Raw genomic sequence first — 26,742 nt, 5'->3', positions numbered from 1 at the left:
CAAACAGAAATGTGACTACCAGAGTTTTCTGCAACTGGGACAACAGAACTCTTACACATACAATGGCACAAAGCGGACCGGGACTGCTTGCCACTAATATTAACCCTTCCTTAATAGAAATAAAGAAGCGTCAAGGTAACAAGGCCTTGGACAAACACACAAAGAAACAAGCTTCAGAACTCAGGTAGAGAAACAGAAGCTGCACAAGTCACTGCTGGAAAGTCACCTCTGGAAACTAACTTGACCATCTCAGGAGAATGACAGTTCCCCTCTCTGCACAAAGCCACCCTCCCTGCACATGTGCTTAAGGCACTTCTTAATCTGCTTACTTCAGACGGGAAGGCATTAGGTGGTGCGTTAGCGTGTGTTTAAGCATATTGAAACTACAAAAAGTACCAGCATGGAACGTGCTACAGGAAGTATTTACTAGGGGGGGGGCAACTGGACCAGTGAAGGATGAGCTGCTGACACAAGTGGTAAAAATGTTCTCCAATAATTTGTTTCCACCTGTACTTTGAATACAGCTCCTAGTACTACGTGCCTGTTAGAAAACGAAAAACTGAGAAAATACGATTATAAACCCATACCTAAACATGAGGGTATTAGTCAAGTTGGTTAGAACAGGGACACACGCCTGGAAGAAAAGCACAGGGAGCGAAGCTGGAAAGCATCTGCAAATGATCTTAGTTTACCTAAATCAAAACGAGGCCACTGTACCTGGAGTCGTATCAAATGTCGGTTCAAGCAACTGAGTGCTGCACACCATTTCAACAGAACGAGTAAGAGCATAGCCTACCTGTTGAATAACACCTTTTGTTATTTGTTTAAAACCAGTCATTTCAAGACAATCCTCTGTATTTGTTAATGAGTAATACAAAGTGAGAGGCCTTCATGCAAGTCCTAGATTCCAGTATTTACTTAGATCCATCAATGTGAAAGCACTGACGTTACACTTAAAGGTATAACCACAGGATAAGAACTTCAAACTTCTCATTGAGAAGACATGGAATTAATTGAAAAGTTCATGCTGCTTATTACCAAGATCCAGGTCATATCACAGTGATTTTTTTTGTGTGTAAAACAAGAAATCTCTGCTATGTCTCATTCTTACAAGTTCAGGCAAAGGTGTATCCTTGAACTTAATGATGTCATTTAGTTCTTTTATTCCGGTAGACTAAAATAAAGCATGGAAATGAAAAAGGCACAACGATATTTTATATTCTCTTACTCTTAATGAATTGACAACGTACATTGAAATAGAGTTTGGCATAGATAAAGCTGATAATAATAAAAGTATTCCATTACATATCAGCTTTTGTAGTTTATTCTGTTATTGAGGGCATTCTCTGCAGAGAAAGGCTGTATAAAAAAAAGGGTCTACTGGATGTCTACTGGGAAACAATAAGAGCACTTAATCCCTTTGGAAACTGGGCAATTTAAAAATGAGCTTAGATTATTGCAGTTGCCTTTCCAACGTTTGTGGATTTACAAGAGCACCTCAATTAGAAAAAAAACCAAGGGTTTCTTCTTTATATTTTGGAGAAAGATGCAAAAGAGAGAAGAATACAGACACCCTTCTGTTGAGTGAATTTATATACATAAAAATCTTCAAATTCCCAGAACAAAACCAGGAGAATATTTATACTGCTTATATGGTAATTTAAAGCTGCTGTTAATCACACTCTTTCCTTAAGAGCTCTTCATGACAGGAGAATTCCTCCTATTGTATCTTTTGGGGAATTAGGACAATGGGGTCCTGCTCTTAAGCTAATCACTTGCTTTGAACACATTAAATAATAAAAGACAAAGATAAGAAGTATATATTGGAAGCAAAAAGCTGATTTGGAGCCTTAAAGATGCTGACATATGCATTTCCCTCTCCAATCAACCAGCTCTGCTCAGCAGTTCAGGAAGGTGCTGGAGTCCCACCTCCTTTGCTGTGGTGTCTCACATACCTCGCACAGCCCTCCGCGCAGAGGTTGCTTATCTCCAGGTATTTGCCCAGCTCCTGTTAACTCTGCAAGGGTCCACTCCCCATCTTGCTCTAAAAGGTTACAGCTGTAGCTTCAGAAAATCATTTTTAATCAGCTCTTTCAATAATTAACCATAATGTTCACCCTTAAAACGTGCAATGAAGAGGAGCCATACACAGGGGGCAACATTTGTCTGCCAAAAAAAGAAATATTGCAGACTTTTTTTTTTCCCCTGATATTGAGAACGATAATAAAATTCCCCACATTTGAGTTCTCACACCTCAGGAAAATTATGTTTTCCTGAATGTATCAGACTTGTAAAGTATGGATATTCTGATGCGTGCCTCTGGAGCAGTGGGGGCAAGCCTTTGCAAGAGAATCAAGACCACTTTCTGATTTGTTCCGTATTAATTATATTTTGATTTTTCAGCATTCTAAGTTTTACCTTTCTTCTGTTCTTTGGAGCTGCTCACAATGTACCTCCCAGCAGCCACACCTCTGGTTTGGAAACAGAAATATTTTTCTACAGTAGCCCCTTTCTGTCAGGATGTGACAAATACCTTCTATGATACACAGTATGGTCACTTGTGCATCACATACGCAGTAACTATACATGCAATAAATGTCTGCTAAGTGCACTATCATAATCATACACTACACTACTGTTCAAATATGTTGCATTAGTAAGGACTGACCTAATTTCAAACCTACCCACACAAAATCAAACGGTTACATCAAACATTACCTTCTAGTACACTGTTAGAGTAGCCATATTTTACCTGGATGCATATTAATTTCAGAGCCAAACTACCAAGTACTAAGATGAACTGAGGTAATTAGTGTCATGAATCCAACATTTTGTAAAATATATTACAGGTGCAGAAGCCTAGAGGGTCCTGACCATATTGTTTAAATTTTCATTGTATAATCCAATTAATTAAGACGTTCTAAGAACGAAGACGAGTTTTCAGTTTAATGTAACCTTTTTTTCACCAAAAAGTTGATTCAAGAGCTATTGTTTTCCAGCTACAAATGCCTCCAAAACGGCTTCAGTGGGACACGCAGTAGTAGCGGTACTTTACATGCCGAGATTAAGATCCCTCCGCTGTCTATAATCACAAATAATTCTTTCAAAGCATTAATAATCATCTCCCAGGAAAGCACATTTAAAAACACCTTCAAAAGCACCTCCGAAACTGTGCCACTTCGTTTAAACAAAAAAAAATCATGATCAGAAAGTTTCACTGATGCTGTCTGCACTGCCAGTCTTTAAACTGACCCTGTTCCATGCACAGCTTTCAACAAGCCAAGATAATTTTTGCCCACTCACACACTGCTCCCCTTCCAAATTTGTCTGCAGTAGTACTTGGACCTTCGGGTGTCTCCTACGGACCAGGTAACCCCAAAGAACAGACAGCAGAGGACTGCTCAACAAAGGCACACGCCTTAGGAACAAGGCTCCTTCTTCATCGCTGGAAGTTCACGGCTTGCTTGTCTAAAGACAAGGCAGCTAGAAGCACGGGTGATACCCACCATCCCTTACTCCCCTCTCACCCCTCTCAGCGACCTTTCCCGACAGAAAAACATGCCGAACTGGAGTACGGGCTCACAATTTTGGAATCGCCAGGTACCAGCAAGGGGGTTTAAAGGTAGCAGGGAAGCTAATTAACAGTAAAGTTGGGACCATTTCTGAATTAACTTTCCAGCAGCGGCGCCTGCAGCCCTCCGGGCAGGTGCCGAGCGGCGGGGAGCGGGCTGTCACCGTACCTTAAGCAGCCGGACGGAGGGGAGGAAGGCGGCATGGCACAGCTTCCGGATGGTCCAGTTGAGCGGCCGCGGAGCGTCGGTCTGATTCATGACCCTCCACAAATCCCACCGGGCCACCAGCCGCAGAGCCGACAGCGCCTACCGCGGAAACCGCCCGCCCGGGCGCGGGCATCCCACGCGCGGCGCCTCCCGCCCGCGCCCGCGGTGCGGCAGGGCCGGCGCGGCGCGGCGCGGGCAGAGGGCTGGGCTGGGCGGGCGGCGCGGCGGCGGCCGCCGGGCCTCCTTAAGAAAGCAGCCTCCTGCGTGGGAACGGCAGTGCTCATGCATACCAAATGTGGCTGAGTGGAGGCGATCCGCCGGCTGCTCGGGGCAGGCTGCGCCGGTGGGGCGGAACGGGGCAGCCCGCGGTACGGGAAAACGGCTGCAGTGAGAGACGCTGCGCGGCTCTCCCCCTCCTGCCCTCCTCGGAGAGCCGGCGGGCTGGCCTCTGCCAGGCAGGCTGAGCCATCCGCCTCGCCCCGCCGCTTCCCCGGGCGAAGAGCTAGGGCAGAAAGGAGGTAATTTCAATCAAGCAAGCGGAGGGGTGCTTGCACTTTCTTCCCCAAAGCACTGCTAGGAGAGGGAAACCGGCATGAGGGGAGGGGCCAGCGCTCAGACAGCAAGGATTGAGGAGGGGGGAAATGAATTAATTCTTGATTTACTGAGACAATGGACCTAGAAAGCATAGCTTCATTGATCCGGCATAGTACTGGTGCGCTAGCAGCGAGTGGCAGCGGTTGGAAGCTGTGCTCTGACGAGTATGCGTGTTAATATGCACATTCGGGGCGGGGGGGTGAGGGGGGAGGAGGGAACCACACCAGAAAACCCCAAACCCAGTTCAGAATTCAGCTCATTTTAATAGTAAAACTATGTGGAGAATAATACTTTTAAAGACACGCAAGCACGTGAAGTAGTAGTGCTGGGGCACTCAAGTATAGCAAAGCTTGTTTCCGTTTGGGGCAGTAACTGGCTTTCCCAGGTGATGGAGATAGTCTTAATGCCAGCTCTCCAGCTAAAAGAGAAATACCAAAAGGTATTGTTTTGAGGGGATGAAGATTACATGAGGGAAGAGTTAGAAAGTGCAAAAGCAAACATCTGAGAAAGTGATGGGAATTTTTCATTTTACCAGTAATGACCAGTTTTTACTCAGATTATAGAGGAAAATAGCAACTTTTCAGTAAAGTTTCAATCTCTCCTAACTCAGATTAGAAAATACACATTCAATTTACTTCACTAGATTTCATTGATCTGCCATTTTCATATTTCCTTTTAGTCCCCATAGTGCACATATTTTTCTCCTCTATGGTTTATTCTTATTATTGTGTCTACATTCATCAGCAAAAGCTGAATAATTTGGCAAATGAGAGGAAAAAGATGAAGAATATTGCTTCCATGAGGCTATGCTAATCTGCCTGTTTTACCTATTACTGTCCATAATGATTTGCAGTAGGGTAGCAAATCTAAAACTCTCTAACATGAAACAGTACTTCTGGTTTGCTTTTTAAAGTTTGTTTAAGGACAGACAACTCTGGGGAGAACAAGGAAACTCCGTACCTCAAGTCAATATCATCAGATCCTGCAAGGTAAACGGAGGATCTTAAAATCACTGGTGTTATCCCGGTAGAGCAGGGTAAGAATCAGTGTTTACACCCAAATTTTCCTCTCCAAAGGAAGTCTTGCCCATCTACATAGATCAGTATGCTCCAAAGCCTATATATTGGGGCCCGTGTAGAAGGAGCCCGTATGCATTGAGGTAGAAGCCCACTAGCTTTATGCTTCTCTTGAGCATATGCATGCCAGCCAGCTCCTCACTGTACCCTCTCAAGAATTGTGTGAATGTTCTTATTCAACCTCAGTGTTTGTTAGATAAAAAATTCTTCTGTCCAGAATATAATTTCCCAGAACTCAGTGCAAGGCTGACTATGAACCAAAGGAGTTCTCTCACATGTTCCACCCCACTGTACATGGCAAAATTATAAAACTTCGAAGGTGCAGAGACCAGACCGTGGTTTGTCTGTGGAACAGGACATGTAGAACACCAGGAACCATTCCCTCGTGAGAAAATTTGTGCAGATGAGTTTCTGGTTATGACTGGGCTGCAAGTTTAAATTATATGTATTTAAATGCCTTCTTGCTCAACCTCTGAATGTATTTGTTTCATAAAAGGAGGAAAAAACCTTGCTGTTGATAGTGAAATGGAACATGAGTAAGTAAGTATGATTTTCTGAAACTATTTTTCTAAGGGTCCATTAAAGAGACAAAATTAAGTAGGTAGAAAAAAAAAATCTTGACTTTCAAGAGCATGCACCTTAAAACGTGTGCATGGCATGATAACTTTGCTCTGTTATAAAGGTAGTAATATCCAATGATTAGGCTTTTGGGGTTCATAGTAAAGAAAATAAAAGATTCAAACAGGCGGACTCCCAACACTCCCAAGACCATGCCTTTTCCCTGTGCCCCACCCTCCAAGCCATTCCGATAATTTTTCTTTGCCCTTGAAGATCAGGAAAGAGTTGCTTCGGAAGGTGACAGACTCATCATTACCTTGACCCTTTCACATCTGTTTTGCGTTAGGCATCTGCCATAAACCAAAATATTCAGCCTACACACTAGGGACAAAGATGACAGAGGAATCATAGCATGCTCCCTTCTTTTCAATGAGTTGAGTAACAAATCTCTGAGGAGGATAGGGAGCTGAAGACAATAAAGAAACATAACAGATAGCTTTAATAAACTAAAAATAGTGAGCCCAATGTATCTTCTAGCTTCCACAGAGCTTCCTATCTTTGAGATGAGCTCTATCATTGCCTTCTTCTGCAAACAGTACCTTAGGGACAAGAGCTGTTATGTGCTACAGTGTTTAATACACACCAGCCTTCTTTCACAGGCCTGTTTTCCATGGCTTTGTGCCTTGCCTAGTCATTTGTATTTGCAGAAAGTGAGTGCAAAAGTACTAACTTCTGTCAGTGGCTGCAAGGAAGGTCTGATGGACAGGACATTGCCATGACATGGGGGCTTCACTTCCACAGCAAAGTCCTTGGGTGCCTTTGGATAGATCATTTAATCCCTACTTAGTCTTCATTTTAATTAATTTTAACTTCAGTGTATGTGTCTTACCTAGAAGCAATACTGCAGTGATTTTGAGTCTCTTGAGTGTAAATTTGACAAAAATCAACCAAGGAGATTTTTTTGTCTTGGGAGCAGCCTCCACCAATTTTTGGTAAGCATAAATGGTGAAGTATTAGGAAGCAAAGAAGCAAATTCTGAAAAGGTTTTTTTTTTCAGTGATGCTGACAACAATGGTTAAAAAATATAGTGGAATATTAGGGAGATGTTGCTTTTTGTTTTGTGGGGCTTTTTATCATTGCAGTGAAAAAGTCAGAGTTCGAATTCTTACTCTATCCTGTTGGAAAACACAAGTGCTCAGCTCAGCTCTTCTACAATCTGAGGCCCATTAGGAGATGCAAAGATGTATCAATCCCGCTAGGATTTAAGTTCCTACTTTGCTAGAGCTAAAAGACAGAGCTGCCAGTTTCATATTAAAACACTTTGTCCCTGAAGCATGCTCACTGCACCATCAGTATTCACATCTAGTTCCTTGTCTCTTGCCAAGGAGCACCTTTGGTACCACAGGAAGGCATGGCGAGTAGAAGACAAATTCCATTGCTTCCTGCAGTACAGAGAGATTTCTATTCTTCTTAAACCTGTTGTTCATGGAAAACATTTTAAAGAGCACCTCTTTGTAGATTCCTGCCATCTAACTTGATCATAATCTTAACACTTAGAAAGCTCTGATACAGTAAACTTCAACAACTCTGGGAATACTACAGAATGAAAACTTGCTGAGAAGCCCGTTAACACCCAGACCACTCTTAGCACACCAGAAATGTCCAATATTTTCAGCCTGAGAGCAAACATTTAACAAAAAGATATTATGGACTACAAACCCAGCCACTGCTCTCCTGTCCTGCCCAGTTAACAATTCCTTTATGAAATAAGAGACGCTGTGTAAATGAAAAGCAGAAAGGGCAGGACAAGGAAACCAGAAAGGTGTATTTGTCAACATGGTAGAAAGCAACCTCTTCTGCGTGGCTGCTGCCTAACCTGGGACAAGCATAGAGGCAGGAGAGTTTTCCCATGGTATCACACCTTTTTTTCCCATGTACATCAATAGATGTGAGAAGAAGGATACGTCTTCTTCAGAGTGCAGTTATAGAGCCACTTTGCCAAGGCTTCCTTGCTCTTGGAGCACCCTTCCTGCTTCCCCAAGGGCTTGCACTGCCCGGTGGGGCAGCACATACCAGAGAAAATGGAGCTGCCCTTGTGCCTCTTTGCTTGCAGTGCTCGTCATGGGAGTACTACAGAGAGATGCTGAAGCAGAGGTGGCAGCTCTTCATTACACACTTTGGCCATCTCCTAGGTTTGTGGAGGAAATGGAAGGATAGCGATAGAAAAAGAAGTTGTCAGAAGCTCTTATTTAAAAGTCAGAGCTAACAAAGCATTTCACAGATATAGTTAAGAAGTATTGGTCATCTTAATATCCAGCCACTTCACAGGTCTGTACGCTAAACAGAGTACATCAATGAACAAAAACCTGTATTTATAATAGGAATAGCATTTTGTTCAACACACTCGTATTTCAATTTATTTACCTTCATTTTGTATGATTTCTTGCAAAAATCAGAGAATAGAAAGTATGTTATATTATAAAGTTTGGATAAACTATGCTTAATTTTATGCCTGCCATAACATCTTAATGGACCCAGATTTTCTTGAAGCTTAACTCAACTGATAATTAATTTATAAAATTCTCCACTGCTCTCGCGTCTTTTCTATTCACATGCCTGAGGTAGATTTTCCTGCTGTTATCTTTGCTAAGGTATGGCACAGGTCTTCATGCTCATATCTGTTGCCCCTTCTCCCCCAGACAGAGACATACACATATTAATGTAACATCTATCTACTTACTAAATGTTAAGTAATTTGTCCTAGTTGCAGGCAATTCTGTAGATGGTTTCAAGCACATACATAAACAGTACTGTATATAGCTATAAATTATGTCTTTTGGCAACTGACTCAAAAGGCAGAATAAAGAGTATACGTTCTATTAGCTTAAGTTTTACGGGGGTGTGATGAATATCAAATACAATTAAATTATTTTTATGTACCTACTTACTATCACCTTGAGGTCATCTTTAACTGATCTGCATCTGGCTTTTGCTGGGGAAAGCACCTAGCGGGGCTACCCCAGGAGATCTCAGGGGTACACAGCACACAGCCACTGCAGAGAACCAGGGGAAGTGGCCTTGCGAGGCAGCAGGTGATCTGGGCAGTACAGACACACCCAGTGCTCCGTGGGCAGGGATATTTTCCTAGATACCCCATTAGGTTGTTCCCAGTTCCAAAATAAGCAAATGGAGGTGCAGACTCTGTGTCAGATACAGAAAATGGAAGTTTGAGCAGGTGTGTCACAGGAAGCCTTCACCATCATCTGTGGCTTCACTTCTGCAGCTACTGGCATAAGAGTCCTAATAATTAGTGCCATTTTACCTTCAGTTGCTCTCCAGGTACTTGTAAATCTGCCTACCCTTAATTATTGAAGCTGTATCCTTGAATGGTGTGTTTCACCACACATTCCTCTTTAATCGCAGTTTGCAGCCTTCTAGAGTTTATCTTTGAAATGGATTAAAACACATGGGCATATAACACTTTTATTTTGGGAATAGAAATGTCCATGGTTGATTGTTACTTAGAAACAAATACTGCATTTTAAAGTACAATCTATCTTAATTTAAACTGACTTTCAAGTGTAGGCAAGCTGTTAGTTCTGTAACCTCTACAGCATATGACAGAAATTAGGCTGCTCAAACATTCATATTTCTGTTTATGCTAAAAGTTTCTCTTCATCTTAGCCATCATGTTCTTATCTGCACTGCTTAACTTTGTGTTAATGTTTTCTCAGTTTTGACCTGTAACCTCATTTTCTCTATTATTTCCAGTTCAGATATCAACTTTACTGGGTTATGTTGGTGTAATATTTTCCTATAGATAAATGGGAAACATTTACTAGTCTTGATTATCCTGGTAAATAAAATGCAGAAAAAACCATGAAACTTCATTAAAGGGAGCAGGTCACCCTGGCTGTTAAGCATTTCAACAAAGACCCTACATTGCAATTGTTGGAATAGGGCACTTCTCTTCATTTGCCACTGCCAGATGCGGTGTGCAACAAGAGCATCTTTCTCACCTCAGCTCATAGTACTCCAGAACTGGAAAGTAGTTTAGTATCCTTTGAAACTGGCAAAGAGTTAAAAAAATCTCAAATGCCTTCTGCCATTGGGTTATAAAGACCCAAGATAACCAAACGGTATTTTCCACATGTTAGCTTAAGTTTTACGGGGGTGTGATGAATATCAAATACGATTAAATTATTTTATGTACCTACTTACTACCACTCTGAGGTTACCTTTAACTGATCTGCATCTGGCTTTTGCTGGGGAAAGCACCTAGCTGGGCTACCACAGGAGATCTCAGGGGTACCACAGCACACAGCCACGGCATCTCTGCCTGCATCCCCCATGGCAACTTTACCCTCCTCCCAAAGGCAAAGGCCTTACACTAGAGCAGACACCATCTCTGGTGGTTAAGGCTCCTGCAACCACTTGGCTCACACTTGCAGGGTTGAGCACATTTGGTGTTTCATTGCTGACCCACCTGCTTTCCTGAGAATTCCCTTCCATCAAGTTTTTATCATCTTCAGCATGCATCAGTGCAGACAGCTAATCCTGCGCTGCCCTTAGTACTTTCCCCAGCTGCTCAGTGAGCTGTGCACCAGTATTCATATCAATTTGAGTAACTAATCTGGCCACCGAGTGCTTGTGGTGAAGGGTGTCTGCCACTGGATGGTTCAGTCACTAAAACTCACCATCCTGGGGCACCCTCACTTGTGAGGAAACACCCCGGTGACTGGTGGCCCAGAAGAGAGAAACACAGCAGGCAGCAGCACAGAGGCAGCTGCAGGAAATTGTCAAATCAATTTAACACAAACAGGTGTAGTGCTAGCAATTAACAGCAAAAAGTCCTTGGTAAAGAGCTAAAATTATGCTATTACACAGGTGCTACGAATTAGCTAACTGTACACTTGAACTTTTATTAGGAAATCCTTCACAGAAGTTTCGGACATGCTGGAAAGTAAAGCTTGCACAAGAGTTGTAAGTATTTTTTCCTCACACATCTTGAGCAGCAATCTGTCAGGCAATGGGTAGACGACTTACAGAGCTGCTGATCCTCTGCATCTCCTGAGCAATTTGTGTTTTTCTTTTAAAAAATAACACAAGAAAAAGTGTAAGATTGGCATCTTCATGAAATTAAATGAGAGAGGAATGGCAAAAGCTGGACCAACTTGTGCAACAAAAAATATTATTCAAAACCACACTTTTCAAGTAGATATACATGACTCCTTAACTGACCACTTTAATCAAGTCTATTTTTAGCACTTTACAGGTTTTGTTTTTATTTATTTTTAAAGTCACATACCAAGTTCACATACATTCTTGGCATATCCTGGGCTCACAAACACCTGCAATTTTACACCTACATTTTTGCTGGGACAATTATAAGCACATCTGGACAGCAACAAACTCTGGATGGTGCAGTATCGGTGTTTTCCATAGTGTCTGTTGTATTTACTATGTATTAGTATTCAGTGGCACACTGGGGACAAAATCAAAGTTTGGGGCCTTTTAGACTGATCACTGATGAAAGCTGTAGGAAAAGTAGTTAATGCCTTCCGGAGACAATAATCTAGTTTCCTACCCAGACACAACAGATGGGTGACATGAGAAGTGCCAGATGAGGACAACAGTAAAAAGAGCATCAGTTGTATCAAATAAGCTGTAGTCTCAGCTTGCACTTGCCTAACCACTTCCTGGGGATGCTGTTTGAAGGCACCAAGGCAGATGCCTGTAAAAATTAACGAAAAGGTCTGCACTGACTTGCTAAAAATCCTTCTATCTCTGACAGAAGACTCAAACCTATCAAGCACATATACCGTCATTAAAGATGAGACTATGAGACGTTCTCTCATAGTGCTTATATTACAGGCAATTTTTTACTGGAGTCTGATCTTGCATGTAAATGATACATTTCTGAAGTCCCGTGACTGTAGATACCTGGGAAATTACTGAAAAAATTTGCTCATCAGGACAAAACATTTTCCAGTATTTTTTTCTTGGAAAGATACAAAAAACTCTGCTTGTCTTTTTAAAATCCCTTTTATTGTTGTTATTATAGGATTTAAACCCTATTCCTGCTTAGATGCAAAGCATATAAAGTTTAGTTCCTCAAAAGAAACCACAGAAATTAGGAAATCAGAAACTAAATCCTCATTGTTATTTTTACATTGCATGACATCTGTTTCACAGGTTATAAATTAATTAAATCAGTCCATTCGAAGAGCCATTACTCATACTCCAAAAATGCCTGGCCAGACTGTATTACTTTTGGGGGAGACCTTTAAATATTTATTTGAGAAGTGAATACCAACAATAGTCCCCTGCTCATGCAGTTCCAAACTCTCAAACCAGACAGAAGAGTGGAACTGAAGTAAAGAGCTGCAGAAGAATCTATCTTTTTTGGTAGAGCACAACCGTAGTGCTACTCATGACGGACTAACTACTCGTTTATTTGGGGAGACAAAGCTGCCTGTGCTTTTCTGCATATCCAAAGAGAATGCACATAACTATTCAGACGTGGCAACAGCAGAATACGCAGGAGCAGGAAAACAGAGCAAAAGAAAAGGGAAGAGGATTATTTTTCTTGAAAATGTCACTCAGTTATGCAATTTGTCTCTGCGATAGCCTTCCAGCACGTGTTTTCTAACACTGCGCTGTGCTCATGGCTCGCCTATCACTACTATGAAGTTCCAGCCACTCGTACCAGCGCTAAATGGACAGATCCCACTAGCAATACAGAGCTGCTGGGAGGCTTTTCTGGAGGAGCTTTTTTGGCTTGCCTAGCAAATCTTTGTCAGGCTAATGTCCTCATTGCAGCCTGTCCTGTACCATCCAACAGGCATAGCATATTAGTTATTTTTAAAGCACTCTGTTATTTGAGCCCCATTCTACTAATTCTACTCCTATTTGTGAATCTTTATTAGTAAGATTTTCAAATCACGAGCAAAGATACTACATATATATTGTATTTTATGCCCTTCCTCTACCACTAGAACCTGAAAATAAATTTAAGACACGGCAATTTCCTCAGGTAGTAATCCCATGTTTTATTTCCTCAAAAAATGGTGATGCTGGCAGCCTTAACAAATGACAGATTCTCTCCAAGACTGCGTGATTTCACCCTCTCTTTCATGTTTTTGACACTTTCTTAATAAGCTAGGTCAGAAATTTTGTCTTTGTGATTTATACCTTAGTCCCAGAAGGCAAACAAACAGATTCTTCCTGGTTTGCTGGCACTAGATTTCATGCCTCTGTTGTGTTACGTATAAAGTATCTGTTATATTTAGGGCACAAGTCATGAATTATTTTTCAGACTCATAAAAAAGACTTTCTGATTCTAAATGGAAGGAAGCATCTATGGATATGATTTATGTATCATTTTTCTACAGATGTTAAGCTAATTCAGAGGAGAAAAAACTGAAAACTGACTATTGAAGCTCGACAAACATAAGCAAGTTAGAAATTCTTGGGAGAAAGCCTTCTGGAAAATAACAATGAACGTCTGTACAAGTATTTGCATCAACATCTTTGATACCTGTTTTTCAAAATTATTTGATGTTTGATACAAACTTCAAACAAGTCAGCTCTTGGGAGTATATTTTCGTATGTGGAATTTTTCATAGATTTTTAGCTAGCATAATGTTTCCATGAAAAAGGACTGGAGAAATTCTAAATGCAATCTGGTTTTCCACTACAGTTCATGCAAGAAGTAGGAGACCAATATTTTTGTACTCTTGGAAGAAATGTGATTTTCTAAATAATTGTTAATATTTTGTGCTAGTTCTATGGAATCTATCTAATTTCCATAGTTCTATGGAAATTCTCCATTTATGCTCTTTATGGTTTTGCTTTATTTTATTTTGTTTTACTTTATATCAAGACACAGCCATTTTGAGACCTATAAACTAGCATTTCCTCTGTTTGGTGCTCTAAAAAAAATCTACAGACCAAAAGTGATAAAAGCATAATTTGTTTATGTAGTTTTATTACTGAGAATTATTCTCAGCAATCTATTTTCCTATTTTATCTTTTTTTTTTTTTATCACAGGCTTACCCTTTTTTATCACAGGCTTATAACTCCCTGTTTTATAATCACCAGTAACAGATAATCACAATTAGGGCATTGCCTCTTGCACTACTGATGTCGCAGAGAAAGGGGAGCAAAATTTTTTTTTTCCTCTGATATATATTATACCAGAAGGTATCTACTGACTTGAAAGTTCCATGAATTATTTAGCTTATCCAGCTACATATTATAATTAGTGTATCCAGTTTAACTACTGGAAGAGAAAAATGCCGGCTGAAATATCTTCAGACCTGAAAGCAGTGCTGGACCCCCTGCTAGATAAAAAAGACGAACGTTCTGACTGGTGGTGAGCAATACACAAATTCCACTTCAGGCATACTTGGTACAAAGCGGGGGTCAAACAGGTGAGAGAAAAGCCCAGGGATCTCATCAGCCATTTTGACATCCACATAAACCTCAAAGTTTAAAAATATTTTGAGAAGATGAACAGGAAGAAAAAGAAATTGTATTTAAGTGTAATCAGAGTAACCAATAATGACCCTAGTTACATACTACATCTTTTTTGGGAAAAGTCTACTTTTATGTACTAAAAATAAATTGTCAGACTCATAACTTATTTATAAAGAAAGCCTTCTCATGCGTGTATCCATGACAACCTAGATTTATATTTTGAGCTCCCAAAAGTTGTTACAGCACAGCTTACATAAATTACTTTACAGAATGTAACAAGATAAGATGGTTTGCTACCTGAGGTGTTTTATTTGGCATAATATGTAATATTTCAACTATATTGAAGCATACAGGAAAACAAAAGCTTTGTGGCAGTGGTTTGAAACCAGTCTTGTCATGGAGGAAACATACTTTTAATACAAGGAAAATGTAGAAGCTCTTTGTGACAAAAGCACACTGGAAATTAAAAAATCCCTGAAGATTTAGTAATTGAATGTTAGCATGCCATAGTTTGGAAAGCAACGAAACATAACAGAAATGTGAAGTGTACATTGCCTGAAATAAATAAAACTCCGTTCATTTACACTGGTATGCTGCCTACTGGGATTCCATCTGGACTGCTTTGGGCACAGGCAACCTATTTTTTTTTCGCCTCTTACCTACGGAAAAGGGCCTGCTTTCACTATACTAAGCATTACTAAAACTGTATTTCTGTTATACATACTTTCTTTTTGCATTTGACTTGAGAGGCATAGTATATTATTTATATAGTGGATCAACACAGGAGGCAATTTCCAAGAAAAAAAATGGAAACAGTGAGAAGATACTTAATGAGATTTTCCAAAACAAGTATCAGTGACTTCCCTAGCATTTTGTTGTCAAATAAATGTATTATCTACCTTGGAAAGAGACTTTGAGAGAAGAAAGATACAATAATTTCGATAACAGTTTAATACGCTGCTAAGAATTCAAGTGCTGTTAACAACAACTATAGCCTCTGTGAAAATTGTACTGAGAAGAGCCCACTGCTTTAGACTCTGAGCCAGGAAAGCAAAAAAGCAGACAAGCTCATAACAGAGTCATCCCTTGAACTCTCTGTGGAGAGAAGTTCTTGCCATCAGCGGTGCAATGCTTGGGTGACACGCTGCCAAGCACTGGGTGGATTCATTATTTCTATGCCCACACTTGGGGGGCCTTGGGGACTCTGTTCGTGGGGGATCCCCAGTGCAGAGGTATCTAGCTGAGGGCTGCCCAACAAGATTAAAGTGAAATTCAATACCTCCATCAAACGCAGCAACACCAAGTTCCTCTGTAAGCCCCATGCAACAGGGGACTTCAAGGGCTTCAAGGACTGCAACGCAGCCATGAGCTGTGCTTTGCAAAATTCTCTTACAACCACAGAAAAGTGACAGAGGTTAGGCTGATACTGGGCTTTGCAGCCCATGCCCCTGCAGCAAAAAAGAGCGGGTGAGAGTTTATCCTGCAGGTGTCCACCCCAGCTGGTCAGCTGTGGCCTTTTGTGCACGTTGTCTCCTCCCTCATTCCCTGATGAGTGGGAAATAGCAACTCTATGGCTCTCCCTTCTTACCTGGAACAACGGCCTGGATGTGCAACAGAGGAACCAAGGGGGTCCTGGCAGCTCCTCTGCTCCTTTTTCTAGCTGTTAGGGCAACCTGAAGACTGATTTTCTGTATAAGGCAAATGTAATTTTAGTCCTTGCATAAATATTTGTGGTCACAGCTCATGCAATTCAGCAGTACTGTAAGAGCCTTAAGCGGGCTGAGATACTGCTTTTATGGGAAGAATTCTGTACCAAAACATCATTATAAACGTATAAAACATTCACTGAATTTCTTTTTCTTGGCATATTACACTACATATGTTTCTACAGCCCAGTACTACATTTTATTTAATGAAATATCATTTATTGACACTACTCAACACTTTCCAACTTAACTAACAGAGTACAAACTTGAGTCTGCCTTCAGCTTCTTTCGGTTCTCCATGAAAGAGCAGAAAATGTGCAGCAGAAATTAAATCCCTCAATCAAGGGCCATCAGCATTAATAATCTCTCCTGAAATTTTGTGACAGTAACGTGCAAATATGTAATAGCTCCCGTGATGTATAACAAAAGGCCCTTGAGTGACTGGATTACCAGCGAAAGAATTAGATTTTAACTAAAAGTGTTGAGAATGCTGATACTTCATACATGTGCAACAAGATGATCTCAGGAGACCTATGTCCCATCCTGCCCCAACTTTACTGAACTAGACACCTATACCTATAATGAAAAGGTGATCCTTTCTAAAGAGCCTATATCAAAAAACATATAGAAAGGCATCACAAAGGCAACATAACCATATTTGAATGTGGTATTAGTCAGATATAATCATAAGGGGTAAATAAACTTTACAGTGGTAAAAAGGTTATACAATTGCTAGATGTTTGGTAAGCTTCTTACTAAAGGAAAATTTTAGAATATGTTTGTGCAACTTTTATTCTTCATATATGAGATGGTAGGTTTACCATAACTTGTTAAACAATCTGTTCCTCTGATATCCAATGGTTTTCCATGGAAATTAATTTGTGGCCCATTAAACATGTTATCTAACGTATGCCCATCAAACAACACATATGACGTATGTATTTTTGTGTAGATAGCCATGGCTCATGGGCCATTTTGTGTAAATACTTATGTGGGTTAACACCTAGAACAGATGTCATGCCATGCAAGTGTGATGCTACATAAAATTATGTGAAATTTAAATGTATTAATTGAAACTCTTAAATAAAGTCATTTGCTGGGTTCCCTCTGGTGTTGATTAAAGAGAGTGTCAAGCAATTGTACATGGAGGGGTGGAAAATCAGTGTTTTATACCAACATTTAGATACCATGACATTACATCTATATCTGTTGTCTATAGTTATCTTCTACATAGCAAATGAAGAGCTTTTCTTTGGCACTATTTCAATTACAAGAAAAAATTACCTTGATCATTACAATTTCTCAATGACCACCTTAAAATACGGTTCTTGTCTAACAGTTCTTATGAAGCAAGCTTGAACAATGTCACATGGCAAAGGCTGGACACAATGAAATGTAAAATGGAAATAAGTGTTATTAGTACAAATTTCAGAGCCCATTATTTTGCCTTGGTGCTGCTTTTCCATGTTCATCTGAGTTAGAAAGACCAACTCCGTGAAGTTACACCTGGCTTAAAGATTGTATCTTTACGTATTTAGGATACTTTTCATGTAACCAAAGATATAACTAAATCATACTGATTCATATGCCTATTTGATCCACTGGTCAAGTTATTTGATCATTTGATCAGCCAATAATGGAAAAAATTGACTCTTCAAAATAATAATTTTCTTGATGAACAATTGATCCTCCAAAATGCTCACTCACGGTTGTGACTGAGCAGTAATTGAGTGCATCCAAAACACCTAAGTATAGCGTACTTAACACAGGCACAGAGAAGGCTCAGCAGGTTACCCATGACTGCGTCCAGGTAAGTCTTGCAATGGAATCAACCAGCTCCCTCAGCAGTTGCTGGTGCATCCCCTCAGGGCCCATGGACTCGCGTGTGTTCAATCTGTTTTAAATGCTCCCTAACCTGATCCTTCTCCACTAAGATAAGTCTTCCTCCTCTGGACTTTCCCACTGGTCTCTGTGGCCTTGGACTCCTGAAAGCAAGTCTTACCCGTAAAAAGTATAACACACAAAGCACATTGTCACCAGGTTCTCTGCCCCATTCACCAATGGGCCCACACACTTCTTATTCTTCTGTTTGCTGATATACCCATAAAAACCTTTCTTTTTACCCTTCACTTTCTTCAACAGATTCGATTCCAAATGGACTTTGGCTTTTCTAACCCCATCCCTGCATACTTAGAGTGTGTCTCTGAATTCCTCCTGGGCCACCAGACCCTACTTCTACCTCTTGTGCACTTCTTTTTTATGTCTGAGTTTTGTCAGGAGTAACTTGTTTATCCAGGTAGGCCTCCTGCTTGAGTTCCAGCTTGTCAGGAGAAGACCATTCTTGATCTTGGGGGTGGATCATCTTGAAAATCAACCTGCTCGCGTGAGCCTTTCTTCTGTCCAAGACCATTTCCCATAGGATTCTTCCAAGAAAGTCCCTGAACAGGCCAAACTCTGTGCTCCTGAAATCCAGGCTTGTGATCCTGCTTTTTGCTTTTTTCCTTTCTCTTGAGTCTGTTGATGAACATTTGGAGACAAACAAATACTCCTTCACTCACAGCAATGATATCTGAGTTCTGGAGTAGTTTGCCTCTTGCCATTGCAAGACCGTAAGTTCTAAGATGAGATACAGTCAGGTACATTCACATTGGTGAAGCCCTCGTTCTTATTTTACAAACTAAAACCATGTTTTGTAACTGGTAGACTTTACACAAAGTCCATTTCAACTCATGAAGTAAATGTTTTACATAAGAACATTTTTGGGTTTGGTTTGGCTTACAGCAACTCCAGGTACTTAAACAGCCTCTTTAGAAAAACTAGAATGGTAAAATTTCTAACTGACAGTGGCACTTAACTGGCTAAATTTATGTTCATATAATGTTTTTCTTCCTGAAAAAGTAAAAAAATTAACAATTTAAATTTTATTTTTTTAAAGTCCTGTTTAATCATCTCACATCCGCTTTGACTGAAATGTAGACTTATCCATAGGATATGAACGACTAGTTAGCTTTTCACAGTAACTGTATGCAACAGATAAGGAAAGAAAATGAATCCAGTAAATAAATCCTTTCCCATAGTGCATTATAACTGGGAGGTAAACAACACGCAAATACTTACACAAGACAGGAATGGTGAAGGTAGCGACACTCTTAAGAGATTGCTATGAAAGTATAAATAACCACACAGGGGAACTTCTCTTTATGCCTTATGCACTAGGTCTGCAAACCACTCTCCTGGCATATCTGCATTAAAAAAGGATCAATGCAGCCACACTAAGAACTTTCAGAGGTTTCAATATCAGAAGATGCTGTGTTTTATTAAATAGCTATCATGTAATAAAGACCAGTGAGGATTATATACACTTTGACTTTTTTGAGGAGTGGAATTAGTATAAATAAGTCTAAATGGGGGCCTATAAATTTATCATTACTCTTATGCACTGGCTTATTAAAAATGTACATAGTGAAAAATAATATAGATGATTTTATTAACTTCGGAGCCCTAACTGACTGATTATAATCGTAGAGCTGCTTCTGTTATTCTATTCTGTTTTGCTATTCTCAAATAATCACTGAGGGTGTTTTGTAAAAAGTGGGGTTTTGCCTTACAGAGTGTGTTTCATGTTTTCAAACAAGGAGAAAGTATTCATAGCTTCCCAAGATCTAACCAGTTTTGGAATTATTATCATTTGCCCCCGCAGTTCCTTGGGAGTTACAGACCACTCCTGGTACATAAAGCATACCTCTTGTCGGCAAAACTCATTCCCACACAGCGCTCACTGTGTTAGTATAGCCCGTGTCTGGCATAGCTACCAGAGCACATACTCTCAAGGGACTTCTGCCTCTGTAATCCAGCTGTTTGTGTTAGCAGTAAGTGCCCACGCCAAAGACGCCTTCACCCACTGTAATCCTGCGAGCTAGAGTCACACCTCCATTTTCTCTCTCAGTTGTATTCTACAGGTAAGGACTTAACAGCTGAGAAATTCATGGACATGAAGAGGAGTATGCGTCTTACATTAGCCAGAAGTGGTCACCAGCAGCAGCACACAAGGTCTCTGTGTATGTGGTACATCGCGGCAATGGCTGAGCTAGTTCTGCTGCATTGCTGTGCGCAAGGATGGGCACACACGGAGCAAAGACAGACTCCAGCGTGAACGTGGTGTCCAGGAAAAAAAGCAGAGAACCAGCAGGACGAATGCTGTGGTCTGTCACCGTTTCAATACAGTGACCTCTACAAGCACTTCTCTGTGTTTATCCATAAGATAAATGACTAGCAGGTACATATGTTTCAGCATTTGAGCTATTAACCAGTAATAAAATACTACTGAAGACACGTTTAAATGGTAATGTGTACTTAATTTTTCATAAATAGGAATACAAGAAATGTGCTAAAAGAAGAATTTTGAGACTAGTTAAATTTCCCCGTCTACTGCCTATTTTATCTTAATGGATTATTGATATCCAGATAGGTGGAACAAATTGTGTCCTGAAATTTAGTTTTTTAGATTTAGATTTTAAATCATTGTGAGTGAGATAAATTCTCATGGTAACATTAATTTTATCTCTGTACGATTAAGATAAGCAAAGTAACTTTTGTGCATATACAATCTTCTTATCCTCCTACCAAGATAGGAACAGTGATGTCCCTGCTTATTGCAGGGGGGGTTGGACTAGATGACCTTTAAAGGTCCCTTCCAACCCAAACTATTCTATGATTCTATGAGTCTAAGACTCATTTAGGGAGATCAGTGTGTCTGGGAGGGCAAGAAACATGATAACAACAGAAGACTGTGACTATCTCCCGTTAGATTCAGTCCATAAAAAACCAAATCCTGCCAAGGCAGAATTAAAAGGGGAACCTAGAAGAGAAAAAGCTATCCTGAGTAGCACACAGAACATTATTCAAAATGTTCTTAGTGAAAAGTTTTCCAAAGGTGTCAAAAATATACTTTGATTCGGCTTCCTTGCATAAGAAATAAAAGCCAACATCTTCATTATGGTAGTGCTTTAAAGAGGAAACTCTCTAAAAAGAAACAATGAAGAACAACTAGAAGAGAAATGTGTTTGAAAACAGCACAGAAAGTATTTATTATCAATTTGGGTCAAATGCATATCATCTGTCCAAGAAGATTTTAGCAAGACCAATGTCTGCATGGCATTACAGGGTAGAAGAGGAACTTTGAAATATAAAGGCATCTTTTAAAAGCCAAAGTCATGTTTAAGGAAGGGTAATAAAAAGAATTTTAAACTCTGGCAGGTTAAAAACACAAGGCAGCAAAAAGAGAGTTTGAGAAGCAATTGCAGAGGGTATAAACACGTGTGTGTGTGTGTGTGTGTGTATATATATGTATATGTAAGCACACTAGGGGGAGGAAGTCTGACAGAGTTTGTAAAGCCAGAATATGACTGACAAAACATAAAAGACCTCCCAGAGAAGATAAGCTTACAACAGAAAGCAAACACATTTTTTATAGCTGTGGTCACCATGGACAGCAGAAGGAGGTTTCTCATGTTGGAATCCTTTCTGAGGAATTCTCTCTACCTTGAAATGAAGTCAAATGAAATAGAAAATAGATTGACAAAATGAACAATAATATAACACTAGGGACAGATTACATTCAATATAAATTTATCTGGCTTGAAACTACATGACATCAGAAAAAATAGAAGACATCAAATCTGATGGTAAAATTTTCACAGGGTTCAGGAAAAGATTCAGGGAAGGAAAGGCCAGAAGGCCTTGTGAGATAAACTACTCTAGAACAGAATCAATGGAAACACAGGTACAGTAAAATCATCAATACACTTTTCTGAAGCAAAGACATTCCTTGCAAACACAAGTTCTTCAGGATGTTTGATATGTACATGGAAAAAGAGGGTGGGGTTGATACTTCTTATCTTTTCAAAAGGCACTTGAGAGAGATTTCAGATTACAAATCCTTAAAGAAACTAAACCGGGAAAGCTTAAATGGAAAACTAGCAGCTAAACACTGCTGGAAACAAAGAACTGAGTTGAAGGGCAAGTTTTTGCACTATCGAAAGGTCAGCAATGTTCCACAGTGTGTTTTGGTCTTATGCTATTCATCAGATTTATGAATACTCTAGAAAAGTGAAAAATAGTGACAAAGTTTACTGATATTTGCTATTAAGCAACAAAATTAAAGATGATGCCCTAACATGGAGAAAGGCAAAAAGACTCTTCAAGACTGAATTATTGATAAAATGATGAACTTCCATGCAGACAATGTAATGCATACAAATAAATCCCGATCCCACATTTATATACTTAATGATCGTCTCTGAGGTGGCTTTTATTGCATAAAAATGAGATTTCAAGACTAGAATAGATAGTTCCATGAAAATGTTATCTCAGACCTCAGCAGACATAAAAAAAGCAAATCAGATGCTAGGATTTATTAGGAAAGGAAAAAACTTAAGAGCATGATGATATTTTCTGCCCTATAAATCCATAGTACATTTCATGTTCAACATTTTGTAGGGTTTGATTCTTCATCTTAAAACAGTGTATAGACTGGAAAAGTTCTGAGGAAGGTGACATTGATGATTGTATAAAGTATAAGTATAAATGGGAATGATTAAACTGACAAGGAGTAATTGCCCTGGGAAAGAAAAAAGCAGAACAGGTGTGATAGAAAGACATAAAATTGCAAATGGAATAGCAAAAGTGAATAGGAAACAATTGTTCAGTTGTTTTTTCTTTACAAGAACTAAGAGATATTAAAGAAAGCTAACTGGTACAAAATAAACAAAAAACCTGCTCCTCTGCACAGCCTGTACTTAGTGTGGAATGCGTTGTCCCAGGATATCAGAAAAAATTTAACAAATTCATGGGGGAATGAAAAAGTCCATCTATGTCTGTTAAATACCAAGAGACTACATCTAAGTCTGAATGGCTTTGTGCCAAAATGCTGCAGGGTGGAGAGTGTCCTTAATAAGTCTCACTGTATGGTTGTCCTGTCCTCAGTCTTCCCTAATGGCCAGGGGCAGACAAATGGTGTGGGTGGACCTTGGGACTGACATAGAAGAAGCTATTCTTAGCTGTGATATGATAACCTTTATAAACTAACATTTCAGGATACACAACCTTGACTGCTGTACAAACTTGCCTTTAACAGCTCTAGAAATTTCTAGCCATATCAATATTTAAAGCAAAAAATCCCACCAAGCAGTATGCTGATTTAAAATAATAAAAATGAAGGAAGCTTGAAAGCTCTTTGCCTACAGAGGGAATTAAATATTTTCCAACACCTTCTCTTCCACTATTTAAAGGAACTGTAGGTTACAATTACATTACAGACCACCAACAATGGGAAACTGTGGTGCCCACATCAGAGGATAAAACAACACTATGTAGTAGTAAAAACATCTAAAATGTCAGTGTTACAGTAAAGCTTTAAGATCTGCAGTGGTCAGCGGCATTAAATTTTATTTGCAAGTTGTGTAACAGCAAGCTTAGGAAATTTCTGTCATCAGTGTGACAACTACAACAGCCAGGCAATGTTAGGAAGGTGGATACTTCTTAAAAAGTAGGTTTTTCCTTGCTGAATCATAACGCACCTGTGTTACATCACTTCTGTACTCCAACTTTTCCTTTGACTGCCTTCTTGTGACTAGCAACTTATTAAAATAAATGTAAAAGCTATTTCTCACTAAGAAAGGATTGTACTTAGACAACTGGTGGAGCTTTTTGCCTAAATTGTTGTTATTGTTCAATAACGACATTTGAGAAGAACTTATCTTAGTTTGAGAAAAAGTTCTGATCATCACCTTGATAGCCAAGTAAGATTTAATATTATCAGGCAGAAAATAAGATTGTACCATTTTAGGACTATTCTTTTTGTCAGAGAAATCAATTTAAAACAAGGGTGATGCTGTATTTGCTGAGAAACTTTCTCAGCATTCTTCTATGTTTTGCACTATTGCTGCTTGGTTTTCTCCTTTTTATTCTCTTCTTATCTGAAGAGTATTTGTGAGTAACACAATGCAACAGATTTGAAAGAGAAGAATGTGCAACATGTATGAGATTGCTATGGAAGGAAAGTAAGTGGTGTCTGATTATCAGAGCGCTAAGAAAAATGAACCACAAATACATGAATCAACTGGATTAACTCTTCCTAGCTTTTATGAAAATCATATGTAATCTGTAAATATGTTTACTCACATTCTTTCTATTGGTACTCCATACAAATGGTACATCAGCACAGCCCTGTGTTAAAACTTTCAGACAAGCCCCTGTAATTCAGAGAAATGTCACTCTTGGGCATAATTTTTTTCTTTTTTTTATTTTCTCAATTTTTCTGACATGATTTCTTTTTCCCAAAATTGCATCCTGCTGTCACATATCAGAGACAAACTGTCCAATTAATTAACGTTGCAATATGTTCATTGATATAAGCTATTTAACTATCAAAATAATATGACTCTGCTAAATAACCAGCTTGATTATGTACTTTCTTCCTACTCCTCATCACAAGCGTGATTGTGTGCTCCACAAACTCTACAGCACTCTGAGATTACTGTGATCCCGAGCGTGTCAAATTTAAAGCATGGCAGCTGAAAAGTGGGATTTTTTCTCAAAATCACAGATTGACATTACAGATTGCATGGAGACCACTTCAATGTGCTTACAGAGGTGAAGAACATCAGAACAGAAAGACAGTCAGACCAAAGTATCCTGTCTCCAACATTTGCTAAAGGCAATGCCTATGGAAGAGCATAAGAATAGGGCAAATGCACACATAAAATGGTGAGTGGTGATGGTGTCCTAACACCCATACATTTATGGCTTCCTGCATTTGAGGGGCTTGTAAGTCCTTAGAAACCCTGAAAGTGGCTTCTGTTCTGTGAACATTGTCCAGTCCCCCACCAAACTCATTTAGCCTTTGTGTATCAGCAGCACCGTTCAGAATAGAATCGTCAAAGTACTTGCGCAATCCCAATGATTTGGCCAAGAGGTCAGTTGTGGAGATGCCTAAAAAACTTACTTTTAAAGTTTAAGAACTTTGAATGAATAACATAGGAAAGCCTGAACATTGTAAAAAAGTGGTAAAAAACAGTAAGGGAAGAGAAAATTACTTACGCACAGATGTGTCTTTATATTCAATATCATGCAGCATATGTTTATTAACTTAACTTTCAGAATCACAAACATTTGAAAAGGTTAATTTCAACTAGAAATAGAATCTAAATAAAACACTGCAAAAGCAGAGATAATTTGTTACTAATTATGAGTATCTAGTGAAAAGGAAGCTCTGCAGAAAAAACTATTTCCCTTTTTTTAATGCAATTAAGAAGAATTTACAGCAGCTTACTCTATATCCCACAGCTGATTACATGGTTTCAGAACACAACCAAAAAGAACCAAAGGCCAAACCTAAAGCTTGTTGAAGCTGGAGGAGGACTCCCTTTTATTTCAATAGGCATTAGAAAAGACTTAGAAGGAGCAACACAGTTCAGAGGATCTGTACTTATGTATGCCTTTATATTTGCAGTTTTGAAGGAAAGCACATTTTCTGTTTGCCCAGGTTACCTTCAGCACCTTGTGAAACCTGTTTTAATTTGATGAGTCAACATGGTAATAATCTAGATTCTAATGTTTGTGCATTATCCTCCAATTCTTTTGGGAGTTACAATTTACAGACATAATGTACACAACAAAACACCATTTCTGTGTGTAAGACCTCACTCTCCTTGGTCAAACACCTAGACAATTATCATAGCACTGACTTGTTAAAAAAAAACATACTGTAAAATCTGTCATTATAAAGGAATACAAATTAGAACTAAAATAATTTGTATATAAGAGTCTGAAAGAAGCACACTAATGTGTGAATTTTCACAACCAAACTTGATAGTAAAATTGTGGCTTTTAAAAACCTCTTCAGATCGGAGGAAGCAATACAGAGTGCATCTACTGAGGAGCTTAAAACAGTGCAGAATATGGGAATACTTCTTGCTGGCAGTATGTCTCCGATAGACAGCATATACCAGGAGAGTCTCCTGCTGATACCTGGGTAGATTTTAAGACTGTGACCCATAAAGCCTAAAATAGCTTTATACTTCACTACTTAAGAGAATGCTTCCTACTCCATGCCGTATTACCATAGCTACCATTTGCAGAAACCTTTGTATTTCTTTCCCACTTCATAAAGAGGGCTGCTGGCAGGGTGTACTACAGAAGGGCATCTTTACCTTGACAATAGGAGCACATTGCACCAAACCAGAAGGGACCTTTTGGGTCACTGAGTCTGTTCCTCTGCTGTCAGAGGTCTGTAACTCCTTTATTTAATGCAATATTTTGCCTTCCTCAGTTTCTGAGTCATTGTGCATCCAAACGTACTGCTGTTGCATTGGCAGTGTCAGACGGGCAGGGCAGCTGAAGATGCCTTGTAAGCCTGTGTTACAGGACTTGAAAGATTTTTAAGTGTCGAGACTAATGATTACCTGACCTGCGGTAAGATGGAAGCACTGCTACTTTAGCAAGGCGAACCTTGTTAAGACTTCATGGTATCTAGTCTGATGTCAAAT

General features: G+C 39.5%; 1 protein-coding gene across 2 annotated transcripts in view; it reads right to left on the bottom strand.

Annotated features, from left to right (window-relative positions):
* The window catches only part of TRPM3 (transient receptor potential cation channel subfamily M member 3), a gene marked incomplete at both ends in the record, with an annotated part of 416,264 nt that overhangs the window by 282,786 nt on the left and 106,736 nt on the right, over window positions 1-26,742 (bottom strand). The window contains one exon of one of the 2 annotated variants that reach the window (XM_082013365.1): window positions 3,741-3,830. The exons of the other annotated variant lie outside the window; for it this stretch is intronic. Within the exon in view, the coding sequence (XP_081869491.1) occupies window positions 3,741-3,830 (90 nt within the window). Of the gene's footprint in view, window positions 1-3,740; window positions 3,831-26,742 lie in introns of those variants that run through there. 2 annotated transcript variants of the gene reach the window in all.

This window comes from Phaethon aethereus (genome assembly GCF_964289735.1).
Source record: "Phaethon aethereus genome assembly, chromosome: Z".
NCBI classification, from domain to species: Eukaryota; Metazoa; Chordata; class Aves; order Phaethontiformes; family Phaethontidae; genus Phaethon; species Phaethon aethereus.
The sequence above is the reverse complement of the archived record's forward strand: the minus strand, read 5'-3'. Positions and strand labels throughout refer to the sequence as shown.